Here is a 27,647-nt window from a genome sequence, read left to right as displayed (position 1 = left end):
AGGATGCCACTCTTAAGCCCATATTCTCTTTTGATGCTCTTTAAGTCTAGATGGACATGTTTCCACTAGACATTGCAAGAGGAAGTTGTACCTTTGTGGTGCTTATACGCTTGCTGATGATATTATTTCTTGTATTGGACTATAATGACTTAAGAGAGGAGCTGGAACTCGATGATACAACTTTGAAATTTATGGAGATGTGCCAACTCTTAGAAGGTCTAAAGGGTTTTTTTCGCTTGAGTTAGATCTAAGAACGGCAATAGTATGGAGAAGTAATTTTAGTAGTAATAGACCTAGGTGGAGGGAAAATCTCAATCCCGGGCTATGGCTTGACTCTCTGGGGCGATTCAAAGGTCTGCGCCAATTATAAAGAGGTAAACACAGATATTTTAGATCATGTTTTTCTGTGATCTGATTTGTGGCTTCCAGGAAGGAGAAAGTGATGGTGAAATAGTGGGGACTATTCGCAGAATTTCAAGTTGGTATGGTTGAAGTCGGAGGAATGCACCGGGCTTGTTATGTTATAGCAAATTGCTAACCCTCAAACTAAGGGAAAATTCTATAAAGATGGTAGTGAGGCGCCTGGCAATGCTTTATCGGTGCCGAATGTCAGGCCTTTAAGAGAAGCATAATTACTAAGTTAAAGAATGCTGGTCAGAGATGGAGGATGCTCAGGTGGATGAGTGGCTTTACCCTAGTAGATAGGATACGAAATGAGCATTTACTGTGAAAGGGTTGGAGTAGCTCAGTAGAGATGAAGATAGAGAAAGGGTCACCTTAGATGGGTTGGTCACATAAACGGCGCAGGCCTTGCATGACCCGTGTTAGGAGAGTAGAAGGTATAGGATTGACTTATGTAAGAAAGGTAGGGTAGACCTAAAAAGCATTGGTTAGCAAACCAGTCCATTAGAATACATCTTTCTTTATCCTAGATCTATTTTATAAGTGAGAATTTGACTTTTATACCGTGACACTAATGAGCGAAAAAAGACTTCAGTAAGCCGACCCCGACTATACGTGGGAAGAAGGCTTGATTGTTGTTGTTTGTATGGTTGTGTTGAAGAGAAAAGTAAGAGAGAAAAGACTGATTTGGTCCTATGTTATGATATGGTTCAATCTCTAAGGAACATTTATGAAGTTTTTTTATTTTTTTTTTGTGTGTTTTTTTTTATTGTATAATTCCCGTGCTCAATCACGAAATAATATATGTAAATAATCTCTCTGATATTTTTTGGCCATAGAGAGAAGAGCGGTGGGATCTTAAATGTGCAAACACATATGTAATACTAAACATATTTTTATCTGTCTGATTGTAAGAATTAAAAATTCAAAAAAAAAATTATGAATAATTTAATATAACAATAATATTATGTTGTAGCAAGTCGATGTTTAACCATGCGGACTGCTACAGTTAAATAATTATTTTTTTTAGTTTTTTTTTTTTTTTTTGAATGGCATGACTGGACTAGTAAATCGCCCGTTAACGCGGTGACTTGCCTATGATTTTATATTTTTTTTTTAAAAATTTAAGCTCTTGAATTATAATTATAATCATGTTTAGTCCTTAAAAATTTCCTACTATATAGTAGTGTTCAATAAAAAAATCAGACTCATACATTCCACTCGGACCCACTAAAAAAAATTTAATTTTGAGTTGATATTGTTTAATAAATGAGACACGCGTTTCAGACTGATACATGTTGACCCTGTTTATTAAAACATGACTTATTTGAATTGACATGTCGACCTGATTTGATATCGAAAAATGATATATTTCTTTTCTTTGTTGGTAAAAACTTTATAATTTTTATCAATTAAGTTGAATTACTATGATGATCAAGTTAATACTTTTTGAGATATAAAAGAGAGTTTATTGATTATTTTAAATTTACCATTCTCATCATAATTATTAAATAGATTGGAATTCGACGTTAATTTGGATATCGGGTCTGACTAATTTGTGGGGTCGGATAAGCCCACGAACACAAGATATTGCCGGGTGGACCCTTTTGTAGTCACCCCTAAAGATAATATATTAAATAATTATATATGATTCATTTATATATCGTTATTTTAGACCACTTGTAGAGTAGTATTAGTCATCTCTAAACATTATATTTGAACCCCACTAAGTATATATTTCTCACTAGCTAAAAATTAATATTTTATGTTACTTTTTCAAATATGTGTTTTAAATTTTGATATTGCCACAAGTAAATATTATAATTGTAGCATTAATATATATATATAGGGCGCTCGGAAGCCATGGACGAAAATTTTTATCGTGGTAATAGGGGTGCCATCAATTAATAAATCGATTTAAAAGTTAGCTCTTCAACCCCCCCTCCCCCCTCACTGGTATAATTTTTTTAATGTAAATCATTTAGATCATTGAACATGTCTTTTAAATGGAAAATGGTACTTAGAGAGCAAATACGATCTAACACACTCCATATCTATTTTCATTTAAAAATATAAATAAGTGAAAGACTCTCATTACATTCTAATCTTATTTATATTATTTAACAGTAATTTTCTTCTGGTATGCGGACAAAAAGAGAGATCATTATAAATGTTTTAGAGAACTTGGGTACACTGTACTTAAGTGTTAATTCAATATAAATTGATCGACAGAGTGCAAACGACAACGAAATATATAGGTAACGATAGCGGATGAGGAGAGATAACTACTAAATATGAAATAATTAATTTATACATATCTATAGTAACATTTTTTTACTTTAGGTAGATTGTGATGGATGTCAAGGTTTACATTTAGTAGATATTGATAAATGGATAATAATAAAAATTTTAAGAGATATAAAGAAATCGAAAGATAGATTAAAAAGGCCGGTAAGAAATAGAAGATTGTGTAAATTTTGTGTTCTTGAATTTGGAATTCAGATAAGAAAATTCTTATGAGATCAAATTCCCTTCTTCTTCAACATATATAATACCAGCAGATACAAAGAGTTAACCAATACAAAACCTAATCTCTCTCTCTCTCTCTCTCTACGGGATTTGGCCGAAGAGGTGTTGCTCCCGATCAAAATGTCTTAACCTCCGATCCAACAGCAAAGGGAAGGTCGTTGAAGGAGTGACGTCGCACAGCCACGAAGGCGCCGGAGGAGTGAAGTCGGGCGACTTCGACGGGTCGAGGGAGTGCGCGAGAGAGGGAAGGAGAGGAGGACGGGAGCTTTCGGAGAGAGGAATCGCGTGGAGAAGAGACCCGCTCTCTCATTCCTTTCGGCCTTTTAACGACGCAAAAGCGTCATGTAGGCGACGTGGGAGCGACGTGCGGGATACGACGTGCTTCGGCGTGCAGGCGACGTGCGTCGTGGCCTTGGCAGTGGGCAGGTAAGGATTTTATTTCTTTTCTTTTTTTTTTTTTGCTGTAGGGGTCAACAGTGAGGCCGATGGGTGGGAGGTGAGCAGAGGGGAATTGGATGCAAGAAAACAAAGATAAAAAAAATGGAAGAACTGCGAACCTTGGAATCCACCAAAGGTTGACGGGTATTGCTTCACCCCTTTGGGTCTCTCCTCTCTAGAACTCACTAAGAGATCAAACAAGAACAAAATTTTTTTCATTCAATAATTCATCCTCCTACAATACGAGAGAGTTAGCCTATAAATAGGCCTCATGAAATGAAAAATAACAAAGACTAAAATGGCCTTCGGGCTACAACACCACATGACCACTCCTAAAGGTAAAATGGGGAAAACAGTAATATAAGATAAACTAGTACATAAGACATAAAAATAAAATGAAATAAAATAAGCTCTAGATCGTAGTCGTTGATCTTCCGATGTCCTCATCATTTTTCCCGGGTGGGAGAAAACTCGACTCTGTGGAGTGGGTGTCTCGAGAACTTATCGTGCATCTGGGTCGATCTGCTGTAACTCCTCGCGCTCTGACCACGTATCCTCTGACTTTTGTTTACCTCTTCACCTAGTCAAATATCTTCTTCGTCCACCCTCTTTTGTGAAAATAATGTCACCACTCAAAATCATGTTAACTTTCTCCGCTATAGGTATTTTGGGAATATAAATTTTGGGGATTGGAGGTAGGCTTTGGGGTTCTCACAAGGTGGGGTCACACAAGACTTAATTTGAAGTGGATTTGGGATTTAAACTCTGGATCTTCATAGGCTACTTAATCTTTTATGTTAGAAAATGAATGAATGTTGAACTCTACAAGCAGATCCAGCACGTAAGCATTTTCATTAATTTTATTGACTATTTTAACTAATCTCGCACTTCTAACATGTAATTCCTTTACAGTTCCTTGTGGGAACCGCACCTGACGAATCCGCACCATCACTGAATCTAGGGGTGTCAATTTTGGGTCATAAGTCGGGTTCGGGTCGAACCCAGAACTGACCCGTGTTCAAACGGGTTGACCCTAACCCGACCCGGGTAGGAAAGCGGTTTGGAAATCCGAATTCCAACCCGACCTGGCGGGTTGTCTGGTTGACCCGACCCAACACGGGAAGACGGGCTCGGACTCGGACGCGGACGCGCGGGTTGGCAAGGACGAGTGGGCGCGTGATGGCACGCAGGCGCGCGGGAGTACAGGCAGCCGCAGCATGCGCTTATTAAATTTTTTTATTTAATTCAATTTATTTAAATCTAAATCAAATTAAGGTAAGATTTACTTCAATTAATTTAAAATAAATCAAGATTAATTTAATTTGAGCAATAATGTTTATAATTTTTGAAATATCATTTACTTATTTCATAAAAATCCATTAAAACCCTCCTAAATTAATTAAAAATGGGTCAAACCGTGTTGATTTCAGGTTTTCGGATCAACTCGAACCCAACCTAGTTTTACAAACAGGTCGAAATCCCTAACCCGAACCCGACCCCAACCCGGTTCGGGTTCGAGTTGACCCGAACCCGAAATTTTTGGCTCGGGTCAAATATTGACACCCCTAACACGAACCCAACCCGTTTTTCAAACGGGTCGAATCCGGAAACTCGAACCTGACCCGGTTTGGAAAAGGGTCGGGTCAAACCCGAAATTTTCGGGTCGGGTTTGGGTCAGGTTTTCGTGTCGTGTCAAATATTGACACCCCTAACTGAATCACCAACCTCAAAAGGTTTAACTTATCGTTTAAATTCAATATGAAGTCTATAATTATTATCGTTCTATTCAATTAGGTGTGCAATTTCCTTAAGTAGATCATGCAGATGCGATGTAAATGCGGCATGTGCTATGCGAATTCATATTTATAAAATTTAAGACTCAACAAGATAAATAATATGGGAATGAAGTGGTGCAATAGACTTGATATGCAAGATGAATGAAATGAAATGCGAATTCACATACAAATTTTAAACAGAGGAAAATTTTGAAAGATAACAGACTAAAAAAATACACACAACATGCTGACTCACAAGAACACATAGATAGAATAAAGGTGGAAGAGTCATGAAATGAGTGGATCTAAAGTGTTCAAGTCTAAGGGAACTGGTGTAGGGGGAGCAATGAATACATCCTTAGCTACCAGGGCATTTCTATATGAAGTTTCAGTTAGGGTCGTAGTTAGTCTCCTAGGGGCAACAGGGTAATCTAGCAAATTCATCCAACTAGGAGAGAGATGGTCCTTAACAAGGAAGGACAAGAACATAGCTGATAAAACGAATGAATCAGGAACAAGATAAGATGATGGGTCCGCCATAATGGGATAACCCAACGAGTCACCAGTGGGTATGGGCCTCCAAAGGAGGGGTAGAGTGTCCAAAACAGATGTGGGCATAACAGTTAGAGGGATGTCATGAGAGTATGGGTTTAAACTCTCTCTAACATTAATGTCGGTATAAAGAATGGAGAGGTAAGTCCAATCAAGAAAGACATACTCGTTCAAATGTAAGTTTAGAGGAACAACTCCTAAAATAGATTCTAATAAAACAAGAGGAGGCTCATTATTCAAATTAGACTTTGAAACTTTCAGACTCAAAGTACTATCTTCCGAAATCATATTACAATCCTCAATAGAATCAGATTTGGTGATAACCCTAATATCAATGGATTCTGAGTCAATTAAATCGGGGTTTAACTTAGGTAGTAAATTCAATTGACTCAATTCCAACTCAACACTATCGACATCGCCATCAAAATCCGAATTAAATCAGAATTATTCGGAGTTATCTCAGTAGGAGATACAATTAAATCAGAAACTTCCGAATTTAATTTCATGGTGTTCACGATCAGATAAGCTTCTTTCGAGATAAGTTAATATCATTCAGGCAGACCTTATCCAATGAGATATCCTCGAGGAGACTAGGATCAGGGTAGGCTAAAGGTTCTAACTTTCTTAGCTCAAGGTTTAAGTCATGTCGGGAGTCTGATTCAATCACTTCAGTTTCATCCTCAAAGAATTCTTTGTTATTAGTGATATCATTAGCATCCACAAAATGGATGCACTCAGTCTGAGGTTCAGGGGACCTATTCTTATTAATGCATTTCTTTATTATAATTACACTTGTAGGGTCAAGGGCTGAGGATGCTAAAGGTTGACTGGGATGGCTAGGAGTTGGCCCAAGTGGGGAGTCATATGGGACCGATCCAACAGAAGACCCAATAGAGGGTCGGCCATCGAGGCTAGGAGAAAACCTACAGGGTGGGGCAGCAACCCTGATGTTACTAAAAGACGGGTGGTCTCGACCACGGTATTGTCGACGGGTTGTTCCAACAAAAGAGGTAGGATGGTGCTCCTTTTGCCGCAAGCTACTAGAGAAACTGTTACAATTTTCTTATTTAGTATCCTTTCTTCTTGACAATGCTCTCCTCTAGGCCTCATCCAAGAAAGTTGGCATAAGAGAAATATAAGAGAAATGCAAAGTTTATGGAAATATAATGTCTTACACAAAAAATTTACAGTGTGAAGACCTAAGATCAAAGTTCAAAGATCATTGAACTTTGTCTTCGATTGGTGATCAAATGATCCTCAAACTCTAGTCTTTGTGTTGAATGAAGGATTTATCAATTTTTTCTTTTTTCTTTTGAAAATGGCTGACTTTCTAGGTTTGTATGCTTTTGTTAATATAGGACAACACATGAATATCATAAAATCTTGATCAACATTAATTGAGATGCCAAAGAAGGAAATTCAGTTGTGTGCAAAAATTGGAAAAGCAAGTTATTAGATTGCATTTTAGATTGAAGGATGGCTCGATAATACTTTGTGGAGGGTCATTGATAATTCAAAAAAAATCCCAAAGTATCTCTCGGCCAGTGGATCTTGCCAAGTTTTTATGGCGAGCCTCAAAGTTAATGATGATTTGTAAACTAATAGGGACAACCCATTTAGCTTCTTAAAAATAATTCCAAACTTTTTTTCATTTTGCTGAAAGCTTTGCAATGAGCGGATAGTTAGCTATGATTTGTACAGGTCTTAATATTGTCCCCCAAAGTGTCATATGGATTTTTGACAAATTTTGATGAAATTCAATCAAACCCCATACAATCATGTGCAATTCGAAAGCTAAGAGTATGACAACTAATCTAAACTAAACTAAGATTATGTATAGACTAATGCTTCTTAAAAGCACCAGTTGGATGGTTGAGACTGGTTGAGTCTCAGTTAGGTCTCCTTTCATAATTTCTTATATGTTTCATAATGTTAAAATTATGTGATGGAAAAAAATGCATGGATGAAAAAAGAATGGATGGGTGCCTATTCCTAGAACATGTTTGATTCCTTAGTTTTAAGGATAGATGAAAGGTTGAAAGTTACTTTGCATCATTATGATGGACAGACCACGTACGCTAAGAAAACACATTTCTTATCTTAGGTTTATTTCAAATTAAAGATTGAGTCATGACTTGCAGAGCTCTTAGGATTGTTTTATAAATATCAATTTATAAAATAATTTAAAACAATAGGAATTAGAAAAAAATATAGGAGAGAAAAATAAATTACATTATCACTGCATGTACAATTCAAAAGCTAGAAATTATAATTAGTAATTTGATGGACATTCAGCTGAGCTGGTGGGCCCCATTAGGGTCGGTGGCAGGCAAGAAGAGAGGAAATTATTTAGTAAAATTTTAATTACAATCAGGAGGGGATTAATTAGGAAAAGAAATCTAATTTGAATTCAAATACGAGAGATAATTATTTAGAGAAAGCCTTAAGAGTGTTAATATTCATTATTTAAGGAGGAATCAAGAGGGAATTTTTTAGGAAATTTTTTTATTACTATTGAGAGGGAATTAATTAGGGAAAGAGATCTAATTTGAATTCAAATCTGAGAGAGAATTATTTTGGGAAAGGAGGTTGATTTGGAAGGGAATTAGGGGAGCCTATATAAGGCTAATTATATGGTGATTTCAAATTATGCTTGATTTTGCTTGAATTAGTTTTTCTTAGGTTGTGAGGGCTCTAGCCAATAGCTAGGGATTCGGGAGAGCTGGATCTTCCTCTCCAATTGAAGATCCAACTGTATCTTGTTGTTTTCTTTCATATATCTTGCAATAAAAAGAGTTTTGGTTTGGTCTTCCTAATCCCTATTGCCATTCAATGATTTCGAGGAAATTGCATTCACTTCCTATCATAATCTTAATTTGATTTCTAGTCAACCACATAACTTAGCAATTAAAGATACGTTAATGGTTTGAGTGGGAGAAAGTTGAAATGAAAGATGTAACGAGAGCATAACACTGCCTGAGTAGCATGGTCTACTTTGTGCTGTGAGTATTGCATTGTTGTATCTAAGGGTTGTCTAAGCCATATCAGACATTTTCTTTCAGAATACATGTGAAAGAGGCTGTCTGGATAGTATTTTTCATTATGACGAAAGTCTTTACTACTAAATAAAAAAAACAAAAAGTCTCGACTACTAAATCCTTTGAAGTAGTGTAGAGATTATTATCTTTGGCTCTAAAACAGATAATTGATATGGATATCATTTGTTTTGATTCATGTATATTGTTCACAAAACTTAAAAATATGGCTACAACAACAACATCAAGCCTTTATCCCACTATGTGGGGTCGGCTACATGAATCCTTTTTCGTAATTATGTCCGGTTAAAAGTCAAATTCTCATTTAAATTTAATAAAAAAGATTATTTCTAATATTTTCTAACCAAGTCTTTTTAGGTCTACCTCTACCATTCTTAACATAAGTCAAATCTAATACCTTAACTTTCCTAACCGAGTCATCGGAAGGCCTCCGTTTAATGTGACCAAACCATCTAAGGTGACTCTCTGTAATCTTATCTTCCACTAGAGCTACTCCAACCTTTTCACGTATATGCTCATTTCGTATCCTATCTCTAAGGGCAAAGCCACTCATCCACCTCAGCATTGTCATCTCTGCAACACTTAACTTAGTATTATGCTCCTCTTTTAATGGCCAACATTCGGAACCATAAAACATTGTAGGTTTCACCACCATCTTATAAAATTTTCCCTTAAGTTTGAAGGGGGCTTTTCTATCGGAGAACAAGCCCGATGCATTCCTCCATTTCAACCATGCAACTTGAATTCTGTTGATAATATCCCCATCTATTTCACCATCACTCTGAACAATAGATTTGAGATATCTAAAACACGTACTCTTATTAATGACTTGATCGCCCAAAGTCGCAATCTCCTCATTAGGTCTATTGCTACTAAAATTACACTCCATATATTCAGTTTTAGATCTACTCAAGTGAAAGCCTTTAGACTCTAAGGTTGACTTCCATAATTTAAGTTTTCCTTCAACTCCCTTTCTAGTCTTATCAACAAGAAGAATATCATCAGCAAAAAGCATACATCAAGGTACATCCTCTGGCAAATGTCTAGTGAGAACATCCATGACTAATGCAAAAAGATATGGGCTTAAGGTTGATCCTTGGCGTAATCCAACCGAAATAGGAAAATACTTGGTCAAACCATCTTGTGTTTGAACACAAGTAATAGCTCCTTAGTACATATCTTTAATGATTTGAATATAAGCATTATTAACTCCTTTTTTTTCAAGAACTCTCCATATCACGTCTCTTGAAACTTTATCATATGCTTTCTCTAAATCAATAAATATCATATGTAGATTCTCCTTATTCTCTCTATATTTCTCCATCAAACCTCTCAATAAATGTATGTCTTCCATAGTAGACCTACTCGATTTGGATTTTAAGAAACATTAGTATCACGCCGCAACCTACGCTCCATAACTCCCTCCCATAGTTTTAAAGTATGACACATTAACTTAATTCATCTATAATTCATACATTCCTATGCATCACATTTATTCTTAAAAATAGGAATTAACACAGTCATTCTCCACTCACCTAGCATATTTTTAGTCTTTAAAATAATATTAAAAAGCTTAGTAAGCCAATAAATTTCTTCATCGCCTAAGCATTTCGACACCTCGATTGGAATATCATCAGGTCCAACAACTTTTCCACACTTCATTTTCTTTAAGGCCTCTCTAACTTCGATTTTACTAATTCGCAGATGAAAATAAAAATCTTTATTTTCATTTAGGGTGCTAAAGTCACTAAAGTCAATCGTATTTTCATATTATTCATTAAAAAGTTTAGCAAAATATCTCATCCACCTTTGTTGAATATCATCTTCTAAGAAAAGTACTTTTTGATCTTCATCCTTAATACACTTTATTAGAACTAAATGCTTATTAATCCAATCTCTTTGTTTAGCTAACTTATAAATATATCTTTTTTCCCTCAGTATCTAATTTATTATATAAATCATTAAAAGCTAAGCTCTTTGTATCAGAAATTGCTTTCTTAGATTCCTTACAAGCCTCTTTATAGCTTTCCAAATTATCAAAAATTTTACATATAAACCAATTTTTATAACAAAACTTAAAAATATGGCTAAGCTCAAAAAATGGTTAAAAAAGTTATAAGATGTGTAGTTTAAAAACAAAGTGTATGAGAAGAGTCCTTTTTCCTCAAGAATGTTGGGGCCAAACAAAATCATTATTCACGCACACGAGGGTGTGAACTACTTGCTTAAGTTATGCAATTAAGGTTTTACTAATATAGCTTCTACCATTTTAACTCTTTGTGGTTTAGTTTGTTTTAATTTTTCTTGAATACTATTGTTGTTTCCATTCTATTATCTTTCAACATATTCATCATTTATCTCTTTTTTTTTTATATTTTTTTATTGTTATAGATTTCCCGGCACCAACTATTTTCTTTCTTATGAATATGGAATTTATATTAAGCTATAGATAATATTTCTATTCTTTACACATTTATATCATAATATGCCCCTTTTGTGACGCTAATTTTTATTTTCCTAACCTTTTTAGGTGAATGATGTTCCTACCATTTTCCTATATATATCATTCAATGCTTATTTATTTATATTTTCATCTCAAAAAACTAGTTTGGCTTAACATAGCTTGATGAGATAAATACATTGATTAAATGAAAAGAGATTTTATCAAAATTTTCAATTTATTATTCACATTGTTGTTGTCAAGTCTCAAGTTCTGAATGAGAAAGTAGAAGGTTATGTTAGGTAGTCAACAACTAGCGTAATACTTATTGAATAATCATGACATAAATCTTTTAATACATTGTGTTAATGTTAGGGCATTTCCTAGAAGCAACGCATTGCATAGCCTAAACACAGCGACAAATGTGTAAGGATTGATACACTTGCGCCCAAATGCATTGTTAAATAGGCAAGGGTTCCCACATCATGGACGAATATGGGCCAAGAGTCTAGTCCATGAAACTAAAATTAGGATAGAAATTTGGAATATAGGTTTTCTTACATGCAAATTATTTGAATTAATATATATTATGATTAATAGGAAAATAAATATTCTATGCATTCAAGAAAATAAATGGGTTGAACAGAAGGCTATTGATATTGATAGATTCAGATTTAAACTATAGTATTCTGTAAGAGTCATACTAGAAATGGTGTAGGTGTCATTATAGATAAAAATTGGAAGGATAATTTTGTAAAAATTAATAGAATTTGAGATAAAATTGTAGCTTTGAATATTATTGTCGATGATATGATTATTAATATTATAAATGTTTATGCTTCTCTAGTAGATTTTGATATATATTCAAAATTAAATTTTGGGAATGACTTAGAAAAATTAATACAAAAAATACATCTTGAAGAAAGAGTTTTTATTGGAGGAGATTTTAATGAACATGTTCGTAGAGAGGTAGATGATTTTAAAATCATTCATGGTGGCTGTGGGTTTGAAGAAACTAATGAAGGTGGGAAGATCATATTAGATTTTTCATTAGTTAATGATTTTGTAATTGCTATAAAAATGGATAAACTAAAACTCATATTTTTTTCCTTTTAATAAAAATTAGATCGTTTTGAAGGCAACGATTGTAAGGTTATTTCGAGTGAAAGTTTATGTATCCAACTGCGCTTATTAGTTTTTGACTTTAAGATGAATGAGCGAAAAATAAAAAAGTAAAACATTATCTTAGGATTAGATGGGGGACATATAATGAATATTAAAAAAAATATTTTTAGGAGTAAGATTCTAGATGTTAAGGTTTTATCTATGCATGATAAAGTTAATATTATGTGGGAAAAAGTAGCTAATCGTATTAAGTATTGCAAAAAATATGCTTAGAGTATCAAAGGGAAAATATCTTAATAGTAAAAGCAGTTGGTGGTGAAATCAAAATATATAAGAAAAGATAAAAAATTAAAAGATTTATTATAAAAAATTAGTTTATATATAAAAATTTTGATAATTGGAAAAAATATAAAGGGTCTGCAAGGAGACTAAGAAAGCAATATGTGATATAAAAATTTTAGTTTTTAATGATTTATATAATAAAATAGATACTAAGGAGGGCAAAAGATATATGTATAAGTTAGTCAAACAAAGGGATAGAAGTAGTAAGGATTTAGTTCAAGTGAAGTGCATTAAAAATGAAAATAAAAAAAGTTCTTTTATTAGAAGAGGATATTAAACAAAGGTGGATGAGATATTTTGTTAATCTTTTCAATAAAGATTATGAGAATACGATTGAATTTAGTGACATTACACTCTAAATGAAAATAAACTTTTTTTATTTTTATCGGCGTATTAGTAAAACTGAAGTTAAAGATGCTCTAAAAAAGTGAAGTGTAAAAAAGCTGTTGGACCTGATGATATTCCAATAAAGGTGTGGAGATGCTGAGGGGATGATGGAATGTTTTAGCTTACTAAACTTTTTAATATTATTTTGAAGACTTAAAAGATGCCAAATGAGTGGAGAATGAATATGTTGATTTCTATTTTTATGAATAAAGGTGATGCACAAGATTGTGCGAATTATAGAGGAATTAAGTTAATGTTTCATTATGGGAGAGAGTTATGGAGCATAGGTTGTGGCTTGATATTAATATTTCTAAAAATTAATTTGGATTTATGCTGGATAGGTTTACTATGGAAGCTATACATTTATTGTGAAGTTTGATGGAAAAGTATAGAGAGAGTAAGGAGGATCTACATATAATATTTATTGATTTAGAGAAATCATGTGATAAAGTTCCAAGAGAAGTGTTATGAAGAGTGCTAGAAAAGAAAGGGGTTAATAATGCTTATATTCAAGTCATTAAGGATATTCATGTATGAGCTGTTACTTGTGTTCAAACACAAGGTGGTTTAACAAGTATTTTTCTATTTTAGTTGGATTACATCAAGGATTAGCTTTAAGCCCTTATCCTTTTGCTTTAATCATAAATGTTCTCACTAGTCATTTGCAAGAGGTTGTACTATGGTGGATGTTTTTTGTTGATTAATTCTTCTTTTTAATAAGACTTGAGGGGGAATTGAAGGTAAACTTGAATTATGGAGGTCAACGTTTAAGTCTGAAGGCTTTCGTTTGAGTATATCTAAAACTAAATATATGTAATGTAATTTTAGTAGTAATAGATCTAGTGGAGTAATTTTGACTTTTTGGGCAATCAAGTCATTAATAAGAGTACATGTTTAAGATATCTTGGGTCTATTTTTCAGAGTGATGGTGAAACAGATGGGGTTATTATGAGTAGAATTCAAGTTGAATGGTTAAAGTAGAGTAATGCATTGGGCTTGTTATGTAATAGAAAAGTTCTCCTCAAGCTTAAGGGAAAATTTTATAAGATGGTGGTGAGACCTGCAATGCTTTATGGTGCAGAATGTTTGCCATTAAAAGAGAAACATAATATTAAGTTAAGTGTTGCAGAAATGAGCATATTAGGAGAGTAGAAGTATTAGATTTGGCTTGAGTAGCTCCAGTGGAAGATGAGATTAGAGTGAGTCGTCTTAGATGGTTTGGTCACATAAAAAGGAGGAATTCCAATAACCTGGTTAAGCAAAGTACATCTATTAGATTTTCTCATGTTAATAAATCTAGAGGTAGATCTGAAAAGAGTTGGTTCGAAAATATTAGAAATAACCTTTCTTTATTAGATTTAAATGAGAATTTGACTCTTACAAGGACACAATAGAGAAAAAGAATTCATACAATGGCCCCACGTTTATTATGAATATAAAGATGTATGAATTGAACATCAAGAGGTGGGAAACGAGCTTGTGCCATTATAAATAAGTTGATTAGATATAGCTGCAGCAACGAAAGTTTGATAGCAAATCTAAAAAAGATGGTGTTTAAAATATAGAATACAAAATCACTGATATAAATATAGCATGGATGATAGAGAAGTTGGAATACATGGTAATGATGAATAGATTATTCCTAGGCTATGCACGCTAAAAAATTAAGTTAACCTAATTAAAAAAAATTTGCAAGTTTTTGTAACTGTTTTCTACGAAACACGGTTAGGATAGGAATTTCTTTGAAGTGATATATATATAAAATATAAATTCCATGTCTTGAGGATTAACTATTGAAGGAAGAAGGGTACAATGAAATTTGAAAATTCTTTATTTTTCCTTATATGATTTAATGCGATGATTTTTATTTTATATTCTTTAAAAATATTTTTTCAACAACAACAACAAACCTTTATCCCACTACGTGGGGTTGGCTACATGAATCTTTTTTCTCCATTGTGTTCTATTAAAAGTCAAATTCTCATTTAAATCTAATAATCATCGGATTAACTTTAAAAATATTTTTAGCTACACAAAAAATTTATAAGTTATATAACTTATTTTTTCCGCAGCCCACTATGTTCAAGTTAACGGCTGGTTCCTCAGGAATTAATTAGTTAAGTTTGTTTGGCACTTTTAAACGAATTAACTCAAAACTTTTTGCCATCCTCCGGCATTAATTAGTTAATTTTGTTTGGCACTTCTAAACGAATTAACTCAAAACATTTTGCCATCGTTATAGCACAAACAATTTGACCAAAGATTAATGAGAGCCAACCAATCCTTGTCTATTATTTTGGTTTATCGTATAAATATCCCCATAAAGATCATAACCATATCATATATTAAATTATAATAGAAAAGAAAACTATGGAAAACTTAAAAACAAAAATAAAAAAAGTAATAGAATTCTTTAAATGGATATTTGATACTAATCTATAATAATCATATTACTGGTATATAATATATATTATAATTGTCTATAGAAATCTGCTAAACTAAGACAAGTTTATTTTATTTTTTTTATAGTTGATCATGATGAAATCTGAGTATATTGTTGATTTTCAGAGAAAATTTGGTGACCTAGGTTTTTTTTCCGAAGCAGATGCTCTGGTTAATACGGACAAATTGAGCAGATTATTTGACTAACAAAACAAAATATAAAATTTTTTGGTATTTGCATGCAAAATAAATCAAATTATATGAATTGGCGAGTACCATTAATTTTCCCAGGCATATTAATTATTATAACGTTTTTAGATAGTCTTAGCTTTTTAAATTGCATTTGCTAAATTTGTAGTGATATAGCTTGTGTTAGTGTTCACTTGGTTTAGTCCATAATAGCATTTTTATTTTCTGAATGAATTTGTGGATATTGGGAGTTTCGAAATGAAGGTACCTGAGCTGTTTTTGACCTATAGCTAGCGCACCTATTTCTTTTTAATCTATGGTATCATTGAAAATGTTAAATTTCAAATTATATTATGGGCTTAATTTGTATGCTTAATTCAATTATCTTTTTTCTTTACAAAAAGAATAAGTAATACACTGTTTTCAGGATATCCAATGCTTGAATTCATTGTTCAACTGTGATAGCTATACCCGTTTTCTCATGCGTATTCTTAAGTTGTACTAGGAATGCTGAAGATGTATTTGGTCCTTACTGAATTGAAACTAAACCGGCCATGCCTTTAGTTGGCATTGCTCAGTTAAAAATATGAAGCGATGTTCCTATTTTGAAGTTACGGTAACCAATAAGGTACCTGCACTCCCACTCCTTTTAGGTTTTTATATAAGTCAATTTTAACAATGAATCGTTATATGATTGCATAACAATGACTGTTTGAGAAAATAAGTTATCATTTGACCCTAAAGAATTCAACTCTGCTTAGGGATCAGATATATAATGTATTTTTTCATATGCAATGGCTAGTAATGGAAAGCTTCCTTTCTAGAATTCCGGCAAGTTTGTAGATAACAAATAATAGATGGTGCAACCAAAGTGCCAACCAAAAGTAATATCTAGAAAGGCTTCAAAGCCTTCATGTGCATAAAATGCCCTCTTACCTTATGAACTTGCTGGCTTTCCTGATTATTTTGTGCAATGTGTGCCATTTGCTTTATAATCTGCATAGTGTTGAATAGGTTTTTTTTAATCCGTTTGGTAAGTCTTCGTTTTGTAATCCCAATAAACATTTGATTTGTATGCCTTTTTGTGCCAGGGAATAAAAGCTCCGGCAAACACACACAAGCCTAGCTTCCATGTGAACATTAGCTTAAATTCAAAATACAATGGCAATTCCAAAGCGTCTGGCTCATCACATAGAGAAAGTGGAAGCATGCCATCACCCAACATGGCCGGCAGCATGACTGAGGAAGATTTGTACGAGTGGTTGCAGAATGCTATGAATTCTGGCAGATTTGAGCCTGACTTCACCCACAAAGAGGGTCCTTCAAGTAGCAGCTGCGATTTGAAGAGCAGTAGCAAGAAGAAGAGAAAGGGGAAGAGGCAGTGGTAGTTTTTTTTCTTTTTTTTTTCTTTGTTTGTATTTTTCTGAGGAAAGAGTTACTGTTTTTCTCTTGCTAAATTACTACATTTCTAACGATCTTGCTAAATAATGCCTTCTACGTGCTGCCATCTCTCTTACTCTCTCTCTCTGCTCGTATACACATTTATAAATTTTGTGATCGTTATGGCTTTATAAACAAATAGGTTGATGGATGGTGGTCGTAATATCTTTTTGCTTGTGATGAAGATCTGAGAAAAGACTTGGGGTACAGCTAGATTAGATGATATTTATTTTGCGGCCTTTGGGGTGTTAGCCTAGACCTTGTAAGATTTGGAGAATATTTTGGTTGTCTAGTGGAGTAGAAGAGGGCCCTGCTAAGTGGAGTTTGAGGGTGGCTGAGCAGGAGAGGTGTTGTTATAGGTTTACAGAGTTGTAGTGTTATAGAGGAAGAAGGATTGGGGCAGGCAGCCATTAGAGGATGTGTGGGATTGTTTTAGGGTTGTGCAAGATGTTATGTAGAGAAAAAATCACAAGAATAAAATTGTTAACAAGTTTTATGGTTAAGTTTGCTATCAAGTTTTATTGTTGGATCAAAATCAGCTCAGGCCAAGTGGTGTCCTGAACCCCAAGAAACAGCCATGTGCAAGCACTGATTCAGCTCTAACTCTCTCAGTAGCTGCCCACATGTGCTGTAATTTTCCGGGTGAGTTGCCATGAGCCTGTTGGAATGTCCAAAACAAACTTTGCGGTTTGATGTGGCCGGACCTAGTCGGAATCCTAGTTTTGTTCAGGCAGGAAATGCTTATAAATACTCTCATTTCTTTTTAAGTGAGGTTCCAACATTTAATAAAAAGAATATTTACTTTTTGTTTTGATTAAGAATTTAAATAAATATATTTATTTTCATAATCCAGCAGAATAAGAAATATTTAACTCATCCATAATGATAAAAGGAATATTCACTTATTATATTTTATCATGAAATGAAATCAATATTTAAAGTTAAGTCTGTGTCCATAAATTTTTCTCTTATCTTAAAAATGATCTAAGATAGGGTTTATATGAATTATATGCTTTAGACTTATTATAAGAGCAAGCTCCTATATTAATTATATTTTCAAAGAGAAATACTCTTGATGAAAGTGAACACTAAAGATGTTCAAATTCATATAGATTTAAAGAAAGACTTTGGCTATAAAGATTTTAGTACACATGCTATATATTATAAATCATACTTGAAATTTAGAGTATAGATTTAGATTTGGAATTTTCGAATGACATAGAAATAATGGAATGTGCAGAGACGGAAGGGTGTATACAATTTGGACTTACACATGTCTATAGTGAGTTGTCAGCTAAAAAATCAATCATCATATGAATGTAAGATTAGATGACTTTATACTAGTAGTCAAAGAATTATAATTTAAATATTTTTAATAAGGACTTATAATATGCACATGATCATGTAATGAAATGATGCATGAATAATATATAAATAAAAAGCTTTTATTCATTAATAATTTCTCAGAGTATTATAAAGTAAAGGTGGCCTGACTACTAACAACAAGCCTTAATTTATATTCCTTTATAATATAGATTTAAATATGATTGTTTATTTTTCCTTCAATCTTCTGGCTTCTTCATCTTCTATAAAATTACAAAATATAATGGTCCTCAATCAAAGAGTAACCATTTTCTTTTGGAACTTATATATTCTTATATAAATAACCATTTTCAAATCTTTTATAATTGTTGACATTTTACAACTCAATCTAACTGTACAAATATATAAAATATTTACATTTACATCATTGCCTATACATTGCAGGAATACAATAAGAGCAATATATAATAAAAAATATACGTATGTAATGATGTGTGTGTTATTGAAATGTAATGCTGACTAAGAGCTTAATCTAAATGTGCACCAACAAAAATATAAATAAAAATTTGAGAGAACATAAAGTAAATAATCCAAACAAGATAACTTTCTAGGCAAGGCACTCCAAACAAACCAAACCAAACCACCTGCATTGCCAATGCTCAAGTTGGTTGTCTTAGCAAACAAGTTCTAGTGCGTGTATAAGGCTATGTGGCTTGGATAGATCATAGGTTTTATTAGTTTGAAATTATCTACAATTGAGTTTGTTTGCTTAAGGTCATTGAAGGTTAGTTTGAATTTAAGTTTTAATGTTTTAGAAAATTTTTGTTTCTTTTAAAGGTGGCTTTTAAGTGTTAAAGATATTTTGTTTAGGTTTTAAAGAACATAGCACTAAATGAGTTCCAAGTGCATGAAGTCACTGATTAGCAATTCCTAGGCTAATATTTGTAATGCTACCAATCCTCCAAACTTGGTTAGATAGGTTGCATAGAGTCCTTGCATTTTGATTAGGTGATTTAGTCCTTAAGCTTTTCAATCCAATACAACTTTGCCTTCCTAAAAGGAGAAGCTCAATGGTATGAAAGCTTCAATTTCTATATATTTATTACTAATTTCAATGATTATTTAATTTGAATAGTAATAAATTTTGTTAAACTAGGGTTATGAGGTTTATTTCATTCAACTTGGGGTTAAATCAATAACCTCGTAAGCCTAGGTTATCTAGCAATTATCTTTTTTATTTAAGTTCGTTTGTTGATTTTTAATTAATTTAATTAATTTAATTAATTTAATTACAGATTTAAACGATTTATAATTTAATATTTATATTCCGTCAATTCATTGGTTGCATTATCACAATGAGCATAAGGACCAAAGCTTAATTAGGACACATAACCCCACATATCGAGGTATTTTAGCCTAAAAAATTTATTGACAGAGTGATTATTCATTATTATTGTTTATATGATTTAATTCATTTAGTTATTGATTTATAGAGTTTTTGGTGATTTATTGATTTTTCAAATTTATTGAATAATTTAATGAATTAGGTTTCACCAATTATTGACATTTTTATTTACATTAAGTTATGTAAGTTTTATATTTTTTCATAAATACTATACCCAATTATGAGTTCAATGCCTTTGATTTTGTGTTAATTGAATTTTTCTATAATTAGTTATTATTTTTACAATTTCAACCATTTTTTATGATTTAAATTTGATCAAATTTTAAATTTCTGATTTACATAGAATTATTATTTTTTTTTATATTTTTCATAAATACTAGACATCATTATGAGTCCAATTCTATTGAGTTTGTGTCGATTAGATTTTTCTATAATTATTTATGATTTTAATAAGTTCAGCACATTTTAATTAATTAAATAATTCAAAGTAATTATGTATTTCTTTTTTTTTATATATCAAATCAATTCCAAAGTTCTTGAAATATTCTCCAAATGTCACTAATGACTCCTAAGGATGATTACAAGTGTTTAAAATTATTTTAGAATTTTAATTAATTTTAATTATTTAATTTAAATAATTAATCAATTTTTTATTTTCAAATTATTTTTAATTTGAATAAATTTCAAGTGTTATTTAATTTTTTTCAATTAAGCCTTTATTTCTAAGTAGATAACACTTTAGATTATATTTGTAAGATTTTATTTGAATTAATAAAAATCTCAGGTCAATTATATAGTTCAAATTTGGGTTCACTAATTGATAGACCAAATGAACTCTAAATGTAATAAAATTTGAAACACAAGTTCATATGAATATGTGATTCAAACTCACTAAATTTGGATTCATCATAGCCTTCCTAGGATTCAAAATGAATCCCCTAAGGTAAATACACCAATACCTTTAGGGATTTAATTTAGGAAATCATGACATTGGGTTGCAATCAATGATATTCTAAACTATACATAGAGAAGAATTAACACTCTAAAGCATAGAACATAATTTCTATTAAATTCATATGTATGGAATTCCTAAGTCATATGTTAAAAATTAACCTATGAACTTGAGATGATCAATTGAAGTCCTTAGAGGTTTCCAATTGACATTAAAATTTTTAGGTATGTAAAACACATGCTATAAAATTATCCATGTCAATTTCACCTCAAGGTAAAATGTATTTAAAGAGAAATTTAAGAAATGAACCTTGGAGTATTTTTTAAATTAGTTTTAGTATATGAAGAATTAAAGAATGCAATCATAGGGTTTTTGTTCTACTCCTCAAGATGAATCCATAGAGCCTAAGATCACTTAATTTGGCAAATTGAGTGAGAAGTTATACATTTTTAAATTTAGATATATTTTCTAAAAATTATTAAATTAAATTATGCAACTAACCGAGCTTTTACACGCGATGTTGTTTAATTAGTAGCCAATCATTGCCGTGTTAATAAAATCATGTGGCATTAACCCTAGCCATCTGATCTTGATACAATTTAAAATATAATGAAATCACCAAAATTAAATGAGATTGAATCGAAGCCATTGATTGGAATGAATGAGTATGATTTCGTCTTCAACCTCCCGCTTGATTTCATATTTATGAGCATATTTTAACAATATCTAAGAGATCGGCTGGACGTATTGGAGATTTCTTTCACAATTTACTGACCCTGCCTAGCTAGGAGCTTGGGATTAGAAGAATACTTGATATAATGCGCCAATGGTTAAGACCTGAGTTCATGTAGCTTTGATTGGATCCATGGAACGTTTATCCTTCAAGGAGAAGAACTGGAGGAGCATTGGATTAGAATTAAATTTTCTAACCCAGGAGGTTTATTGGAGCTTGCTCGTGTTTAATCTTGATTAGGTTGTTAAACCTAAACTAATGTCCCAAGGCTAACTAAGATGGTAGTGAATTGTTAATTTAAAATCTTACTCTTGGATTTTTAGATAGATAACCGATTGATTACCGTAGCAAGTTAATTAAGGTTTTAAAATAAACTTTTCAACTATAGAAAATAACTTGCAATAAATAAATGCAGAAATTATAAGATACAAAAATTTATAGTGGTTTGATCAAATATGACCTACATCCACTCTCTAAAGACTTCCTCTTCAGGTATTGCACTATTACCAAAGTGTTTCTCCTTTTGCCGCCATAGTAAAGCGGAAAAGCCTTTTGATTAGGTGCTTTAGTCCTTAAGCTTTTCAATCCAATACAACTTTGCCTTCCTAAAAGGAGAAGCTCAATGGTATGAAAGCTTCAATTTCTATATATTTATTACTAATTTCAATGATTATTTAATTTGAATAGTAATAAATTTTGTTAAACTAGGGTTATGAGGTTTATTTCATCCAACTTGGGGTTAAATCAATAACCTCGTAAGCTTAGGTTATCTAGCAATTATCTTTTTATTTAGTTTGTTTGTTGATTTTTAATTAATTTAATTTATTAATTACAGATTTAAAAGATTTATAATTTAATATTTATATTCCGTCAATTCATTAGTTGCATTATCACAATGAGCATAAGGACCAAAGCTTAATTAGGACACAAAACCCCACATCTCGAGGTATTTTAGCCTAAAAAATTTATTGACAGAGTGTTTATTCATTATTATTGTTTATATGATTTAATTCATTAAGTTATTAATTTATAGAGTTTTTGGTGATTTATTGATTTTTTCACATTTATTGAATAATTTATGAATTAGGTTTCACCAATTATTGACATTTTTATTTACATTAAGTTATATAAGTTTTATATTTTTTCATAAATACTATACCCAATTATGAGTTCAATGCCTTTGATTTTGTGTTAATTGAATTTTTCTGTAATTAGTTATTATTTTTACAATTTCAGCCCTTTTTTATGATTTAAATTTGATCAAATTTTAAATTTCTGATTTACATCGAATTCTTATTTTTTTATATTTTTCATAAATACTAGACATCATTATGAGTCCAATTCTATTGAGTTTGTGTCGATTAGATTTTTCTATAATTAGTTATGATTTTAATAAGTTCAACACATTTTTATTAATTAAATAATTCAAAGTAATTATGGATTTCTTTTTTTTTTTTATATCAAATCAATTCCAAAGTTCTTGAAATATTCTGCAAATGTTACTAATGACTCCTAAGGATGATTACAAGTGTTTAAAATTATTTTAGAATTTTAATTATTTTTAATTATTTAATTTAAATAATTAATCAATTTTTTTTTATTTTCAAATTATTTTTTATTTGAATAAATTTCAAGTGATATTTAATTTTTTTGAATTAAGCATTTATTTCTAAGTATGTAACACTTTAGATTATATTTGTAAGATTTTATTTGAATTAATAAAAATCTTAGGTCAATTATATAGTTGAAATTTGGGTTCACTAATTGATAGACCAAATGAACTCTAAATGTAATAAAATTTGAAACATAAGTTCATATGAATATGTGATTCAAACTCACTAAATTTGGATTCATCATAGCCTTCCTAGGATTCAAAATGAATCCCCTAAGGTAAATACACCAATACCTTTAGGGATTTAATTTAAGAAATCATCATATTGGGTTGCAATCAATGATATTCTAAACTATACATAGAGCAGAATTAACACTCTAAAGCATAGAACATAATTTCCTTTGAATTTATATGTATGGAATTCCTAAGTCATATGTTAAAAATTAACCTATGAACTTGAGATGATTAATTGAAGTCCTTAGAGGTTTCCAATTGACATTAAAACTTTTAGGTATGTAAAACACATGCTATAAAATTATCCATGTCAATTTCACCTCAAGGTAAAATGTATTTAAAGAGAATATTTAGAAATGACCCTTGGAGTATTTTTTAAATTAGTTTTAGTATATGATGAATTAAAGAATGCAATCATAGTGTTTTTGTTCTACTCCTCAAGATGAATCCATAGAGCCTAAGAGCACTTAATTTGGCAAATTGAGTGAGAAGTTATACATTTTTAAATTTAGATATATTTTCTAAAAATTATTAAATTAAATTATGCAGCCAACCGAGCTTTTACACGCAATGTTGTTTAATTAGTAGCCAATCATTGCCGCGTTAATAGAATCATGTGGCATTAACCCTAGCCATCTGATCTTGATACAATTTAAAATATAATGAAATCACCAAAATTAAATGAGATTGAATCGAAGACATTTATTGGAATGAATGAGTATGATTTCGTCTTCAACCTCCCGCTTGATTTCTTATTTATGAGCATATTTTAACAATATCTAAGAGATCGGCTGGACGTATTGGAGGTTTCTTTACAATTTACTGACCCTGCCTAGCTAGGAGCTTGGGATTAGAAGAATACCTAATATAATGAGCCAATGGTCAAGACTTGAGTTCATGTAGCTTTGATTGGATCCATGGAACGTTTATCCTTCAAGGAGAAGAACTGGAGGAGCATTAGATTAGAATTCAATTTTCTAACCCATGAGGTTTATTGGAGCTTGCTAGTGTTGAATCTTGATTAGGTTGTAAAATCTAAACTAATGTCCCAAGGCTAACTAAGATGGGAGTGAATTGGTAATTTAAAATTTTACTCTTGGATTTTTAGATAGATAACCGATTGATTGTCGTAGCAAGTTAATTAAGGTTTAAAATAAACTTTTCAACTATAGAAAATAACTTGCAATAAATAAATGAATAAATTATAAGATACAAAAATTTATAGTGGTTTGATCAAATATGACCTACATCCACTCTCTAAAGACTCCCTCTTTAGGTATTGCACTATTACCAAAGTGTTTCTCCTTTTCACGTCATAGTAAAGCAGAAAAGCCTTTACAAAATCTCTCTTCCACCAATCCCCAGTACAGCAGAGAACCGTCATCTTTTCATACTCTCCGAGTGTCGGTAGAGAATCGTCATCCTTAAGCTTTTACACTCTCCAAGTGTCGGCAGAGAACCATCATCCTTTCACTCTCTTGAAGTGTCAGCAGAGAATCGTCGTCTGTTCACACTCTCCAAGTGTTGGCAGAGAACCAAATATTCTTCAAAGATCTTATCACGAGCAACTAGAAAGATAAGAAGAAGAGTGATAACCAAAATCATAAAGAAATTCTTACCTTTAAGTAATCTTGTGAACCCTTCACACTCCACTTGTAAGAAATCTCTCTCAAACACTCTCTCACACTCTCTCTTTCAATTGCCCAGGAAAAATTATGAAGATAAGACTTTTTTCATGTCAATTTTAGTGGACCTTCTATATAAAAGACACAAAAAATTGACCAGAAAATTGAAATTTTCAATTTTGAGTGTACACGATCATACAATATGATCAGATTTCATAGGTAAGAATAGTTCCAAAACTATTGCGTACGAACCTATTATGAGTCGGTACGAAACCATATCGTACACGATCATCATCTAGTATGAACCAAGTTCGTCTGGGACAATTATTAGAAAATATTTCATCTACATCGAGATGAAGAGGTACCCCACAATTTTGTACCCTGAATGGTATACTTACGATGACGACATCGTACGGTATAATCAGATACAAAAAAAATTCAAGTTAGTTGGGACAAAAAGGGACCCATCCATTTCGTACTCTAAATAGTGTATGCATGATGATGACTTTGTACGGTATGATCAGTTCAGAAATTTTTCAAAATCGACTGGACGAAAAGTTGGGATGAAGAGGGACCTCACAATTTCGTACTTTGGAAGGCATGTATAAACTATGATCATACAATATGATCCATACTTAGAAAAAATCTTTTTACGCGACCAGGAAACCATCCATTTTATACTCAATAAGGCATATACGAAATGTGATTATACATTATGATTAATACATAGAAAATTTTTTATTTTTATTCATTTGACTACTCGAAAGGAAAAATTAATGATCAGATCGTCTCGTACAAAAACAAATTGTATAGTATGATCAATTTAAAAAAAATAGATTTTAAAATCTCCCCCTATGTGTGTGTGTGCACAGTTACTTAATTACAATTACACTCTCTCAAACTTAATAAAATAAAAAATACAAACTTTATTTATAATAAATCCTAAACTGTTCTAATTTAAACTCTTCAACAATCCGGAGTATAATTATCCTGAAATATTAGTACACATGAACAACAAAACAATGCATCCAAAGTATGTTAGAAGAAATAATAATCAATGCAATAATATTTGGAATCATAAAAAACAAATATGTTGCAAGAATAGAAACAATTAAGAACTAAGTTACAACTATCTTAATAGCTCAAACTCATTAGAAACCACCACATGATAGGTTGGGAGACTGGGGATTAAATGCTCACACTCATAGGAACATATTCGAATAAAAAATTAGAACCCTTTTTTAGAGGAAAGAATGGTACTTATAGTCATTTATAAATGAATATGGCCAAAAAATTAGCTTTATTCAGGCCACCTCAGGCTATTGAATCAGGTTGGGATGGCTCAATATTACCCTAGGAAGGATTCTAGATAGTTTTAAGGCTTGGGAAAATATTACATACAAGCATGGGTTGATCCCATGGGACATATGGTGGTTTATTTTATTACAGAGCTGTGGTGAGGTGGCAAGGAGTCTAGAAAGTTCCTGAGTTCAATTCATGGGTCAATTAATCTTGGGCAGGTTAAGATGGGCAAGTTAGCTCAGAATTACTTAATTTGGGACTTTGGGTCAGCCCAATTAATTGACCCAAGCTAGCTCGATGGCTAGCCCAATTAGGATAGTTTCAAGGGATTACTAAGCTTCCAATGCAAGGGCTTACTTGACCCAATTTGACTTAGGTTTTAATGGGACTTCCTGCTCGCTACTGCTCAAAAGAGCTACAAGAAAAGTAAAAAAAAAAAACAAAATATAAGCTATATATCCCCACTGTGGACTTTCGAAAGAGCACCGTGCAAAAGGACCAAGTGGAAGCGACAGATTGGACCATACATATGATTAACCATGGAAGATAATGGCTCTCACCTACGCACTTCGATGGGTAATAATATGTATAGCCTAATCACAGTCACGAGTTTCCCCTATCCGATGCATCAACTCAAAATGGAGTTTATGAGATGGTAGAATTCAGTTTCCCACGGGTGCAAGCCCCCATGGTAAATTACATCCCAGGCTAGAGCTTGAGAAGACTCTCGATTAAGGATCATGTATTATCCTCTCCAAAAATGGGATTGACACATAGGGCTAAGACTAGGAATTCCTATCCAAAGGGAAGAAAGGTCCTATTTGGTTCAATCAGCATGCAGGGTTCACGCCAGCATTCGGAGGGCCTAGAGTACTAAAGAGAAACTGGGGCAAAGAAGATCAAGAATCCAATCACATACGTGAGGGAAGGATGGAAGTGGCATCATCCTGTGATGCATATAAGTAGGATTTATAGTCCCTGAAGATAAGGGACATACCCATTATTTAGGCATACTACAAGACAGAGCATAGTTGCATTGAATCCTAAATCTAGGTTGGGTTTAGTGTTCTACACACACTAAAACCCATGTCCTAACTATTGCAGTGCAAAATCTGGACTTGCCTCGACCTGGATTGGGGAGCCAACTAACTATCTAATCATTTTAAAACCATGCTATCAAGTCATTTATGAAAGATGGGTGGGTGGTACAGTTTTTGGAAATAGGACCAACATCTAGAGAGTTTCCTAATTGGTCTTGGACTTATGTTGAGTAAATACCCCTAACTAATGCAATTAAAATTTTATTTTAATTAGTTTCTAATGCAATATATACTAGTTGAATCT

General features: G+C 32.2%; 1 protein-coding gene across 5 annotated transcripts in view; it reads left to right on the top strand.

The window, feature by feature from the left end:
* Window positions 1-17,256, top strand: part of LOC110108708 — a 67,315-nt gene extending 50,059 nt beyond the window's left edge. For all 5 annotated transcript variants that reach the window (XM_028694150.1, XM_020839469.2, XM_028694149.1 and 2 more), the window contains one exon: window positions 16,769-17,256. In XM_028694150.1, coding sequence (XP_028549983.1) covers window positions 16,769-17,065 — 297 coding nt within the window. In that variant the 3' untranslated portion in view covers window positions 17,066-17,256. The remainder of the gene's footprint in view (window positions 1-16,768) is intronic.
* Window positions 17,257-27,647: the final 10,391 nt, after the last annotated feature.

This window comes from Dendrobium catenatum, unplaced genomic scaffold (assembly GCF_001605985.2).
Source record: "Dendrobium catenatum unplaced genomic scaffold, ASM160598v2 fragScaff_scaffold_409, whole genome shotgun sequence".
NCBI lineage: Eukaryota > Viridiplantae > Streptophyta > Magnoliopsida > Asparagales > Orchidaceae > Dendrobium > Dendrobium catenatum.
This window is presented reverse-complemented; position numbering and strand designations above follow the sequence as displayed.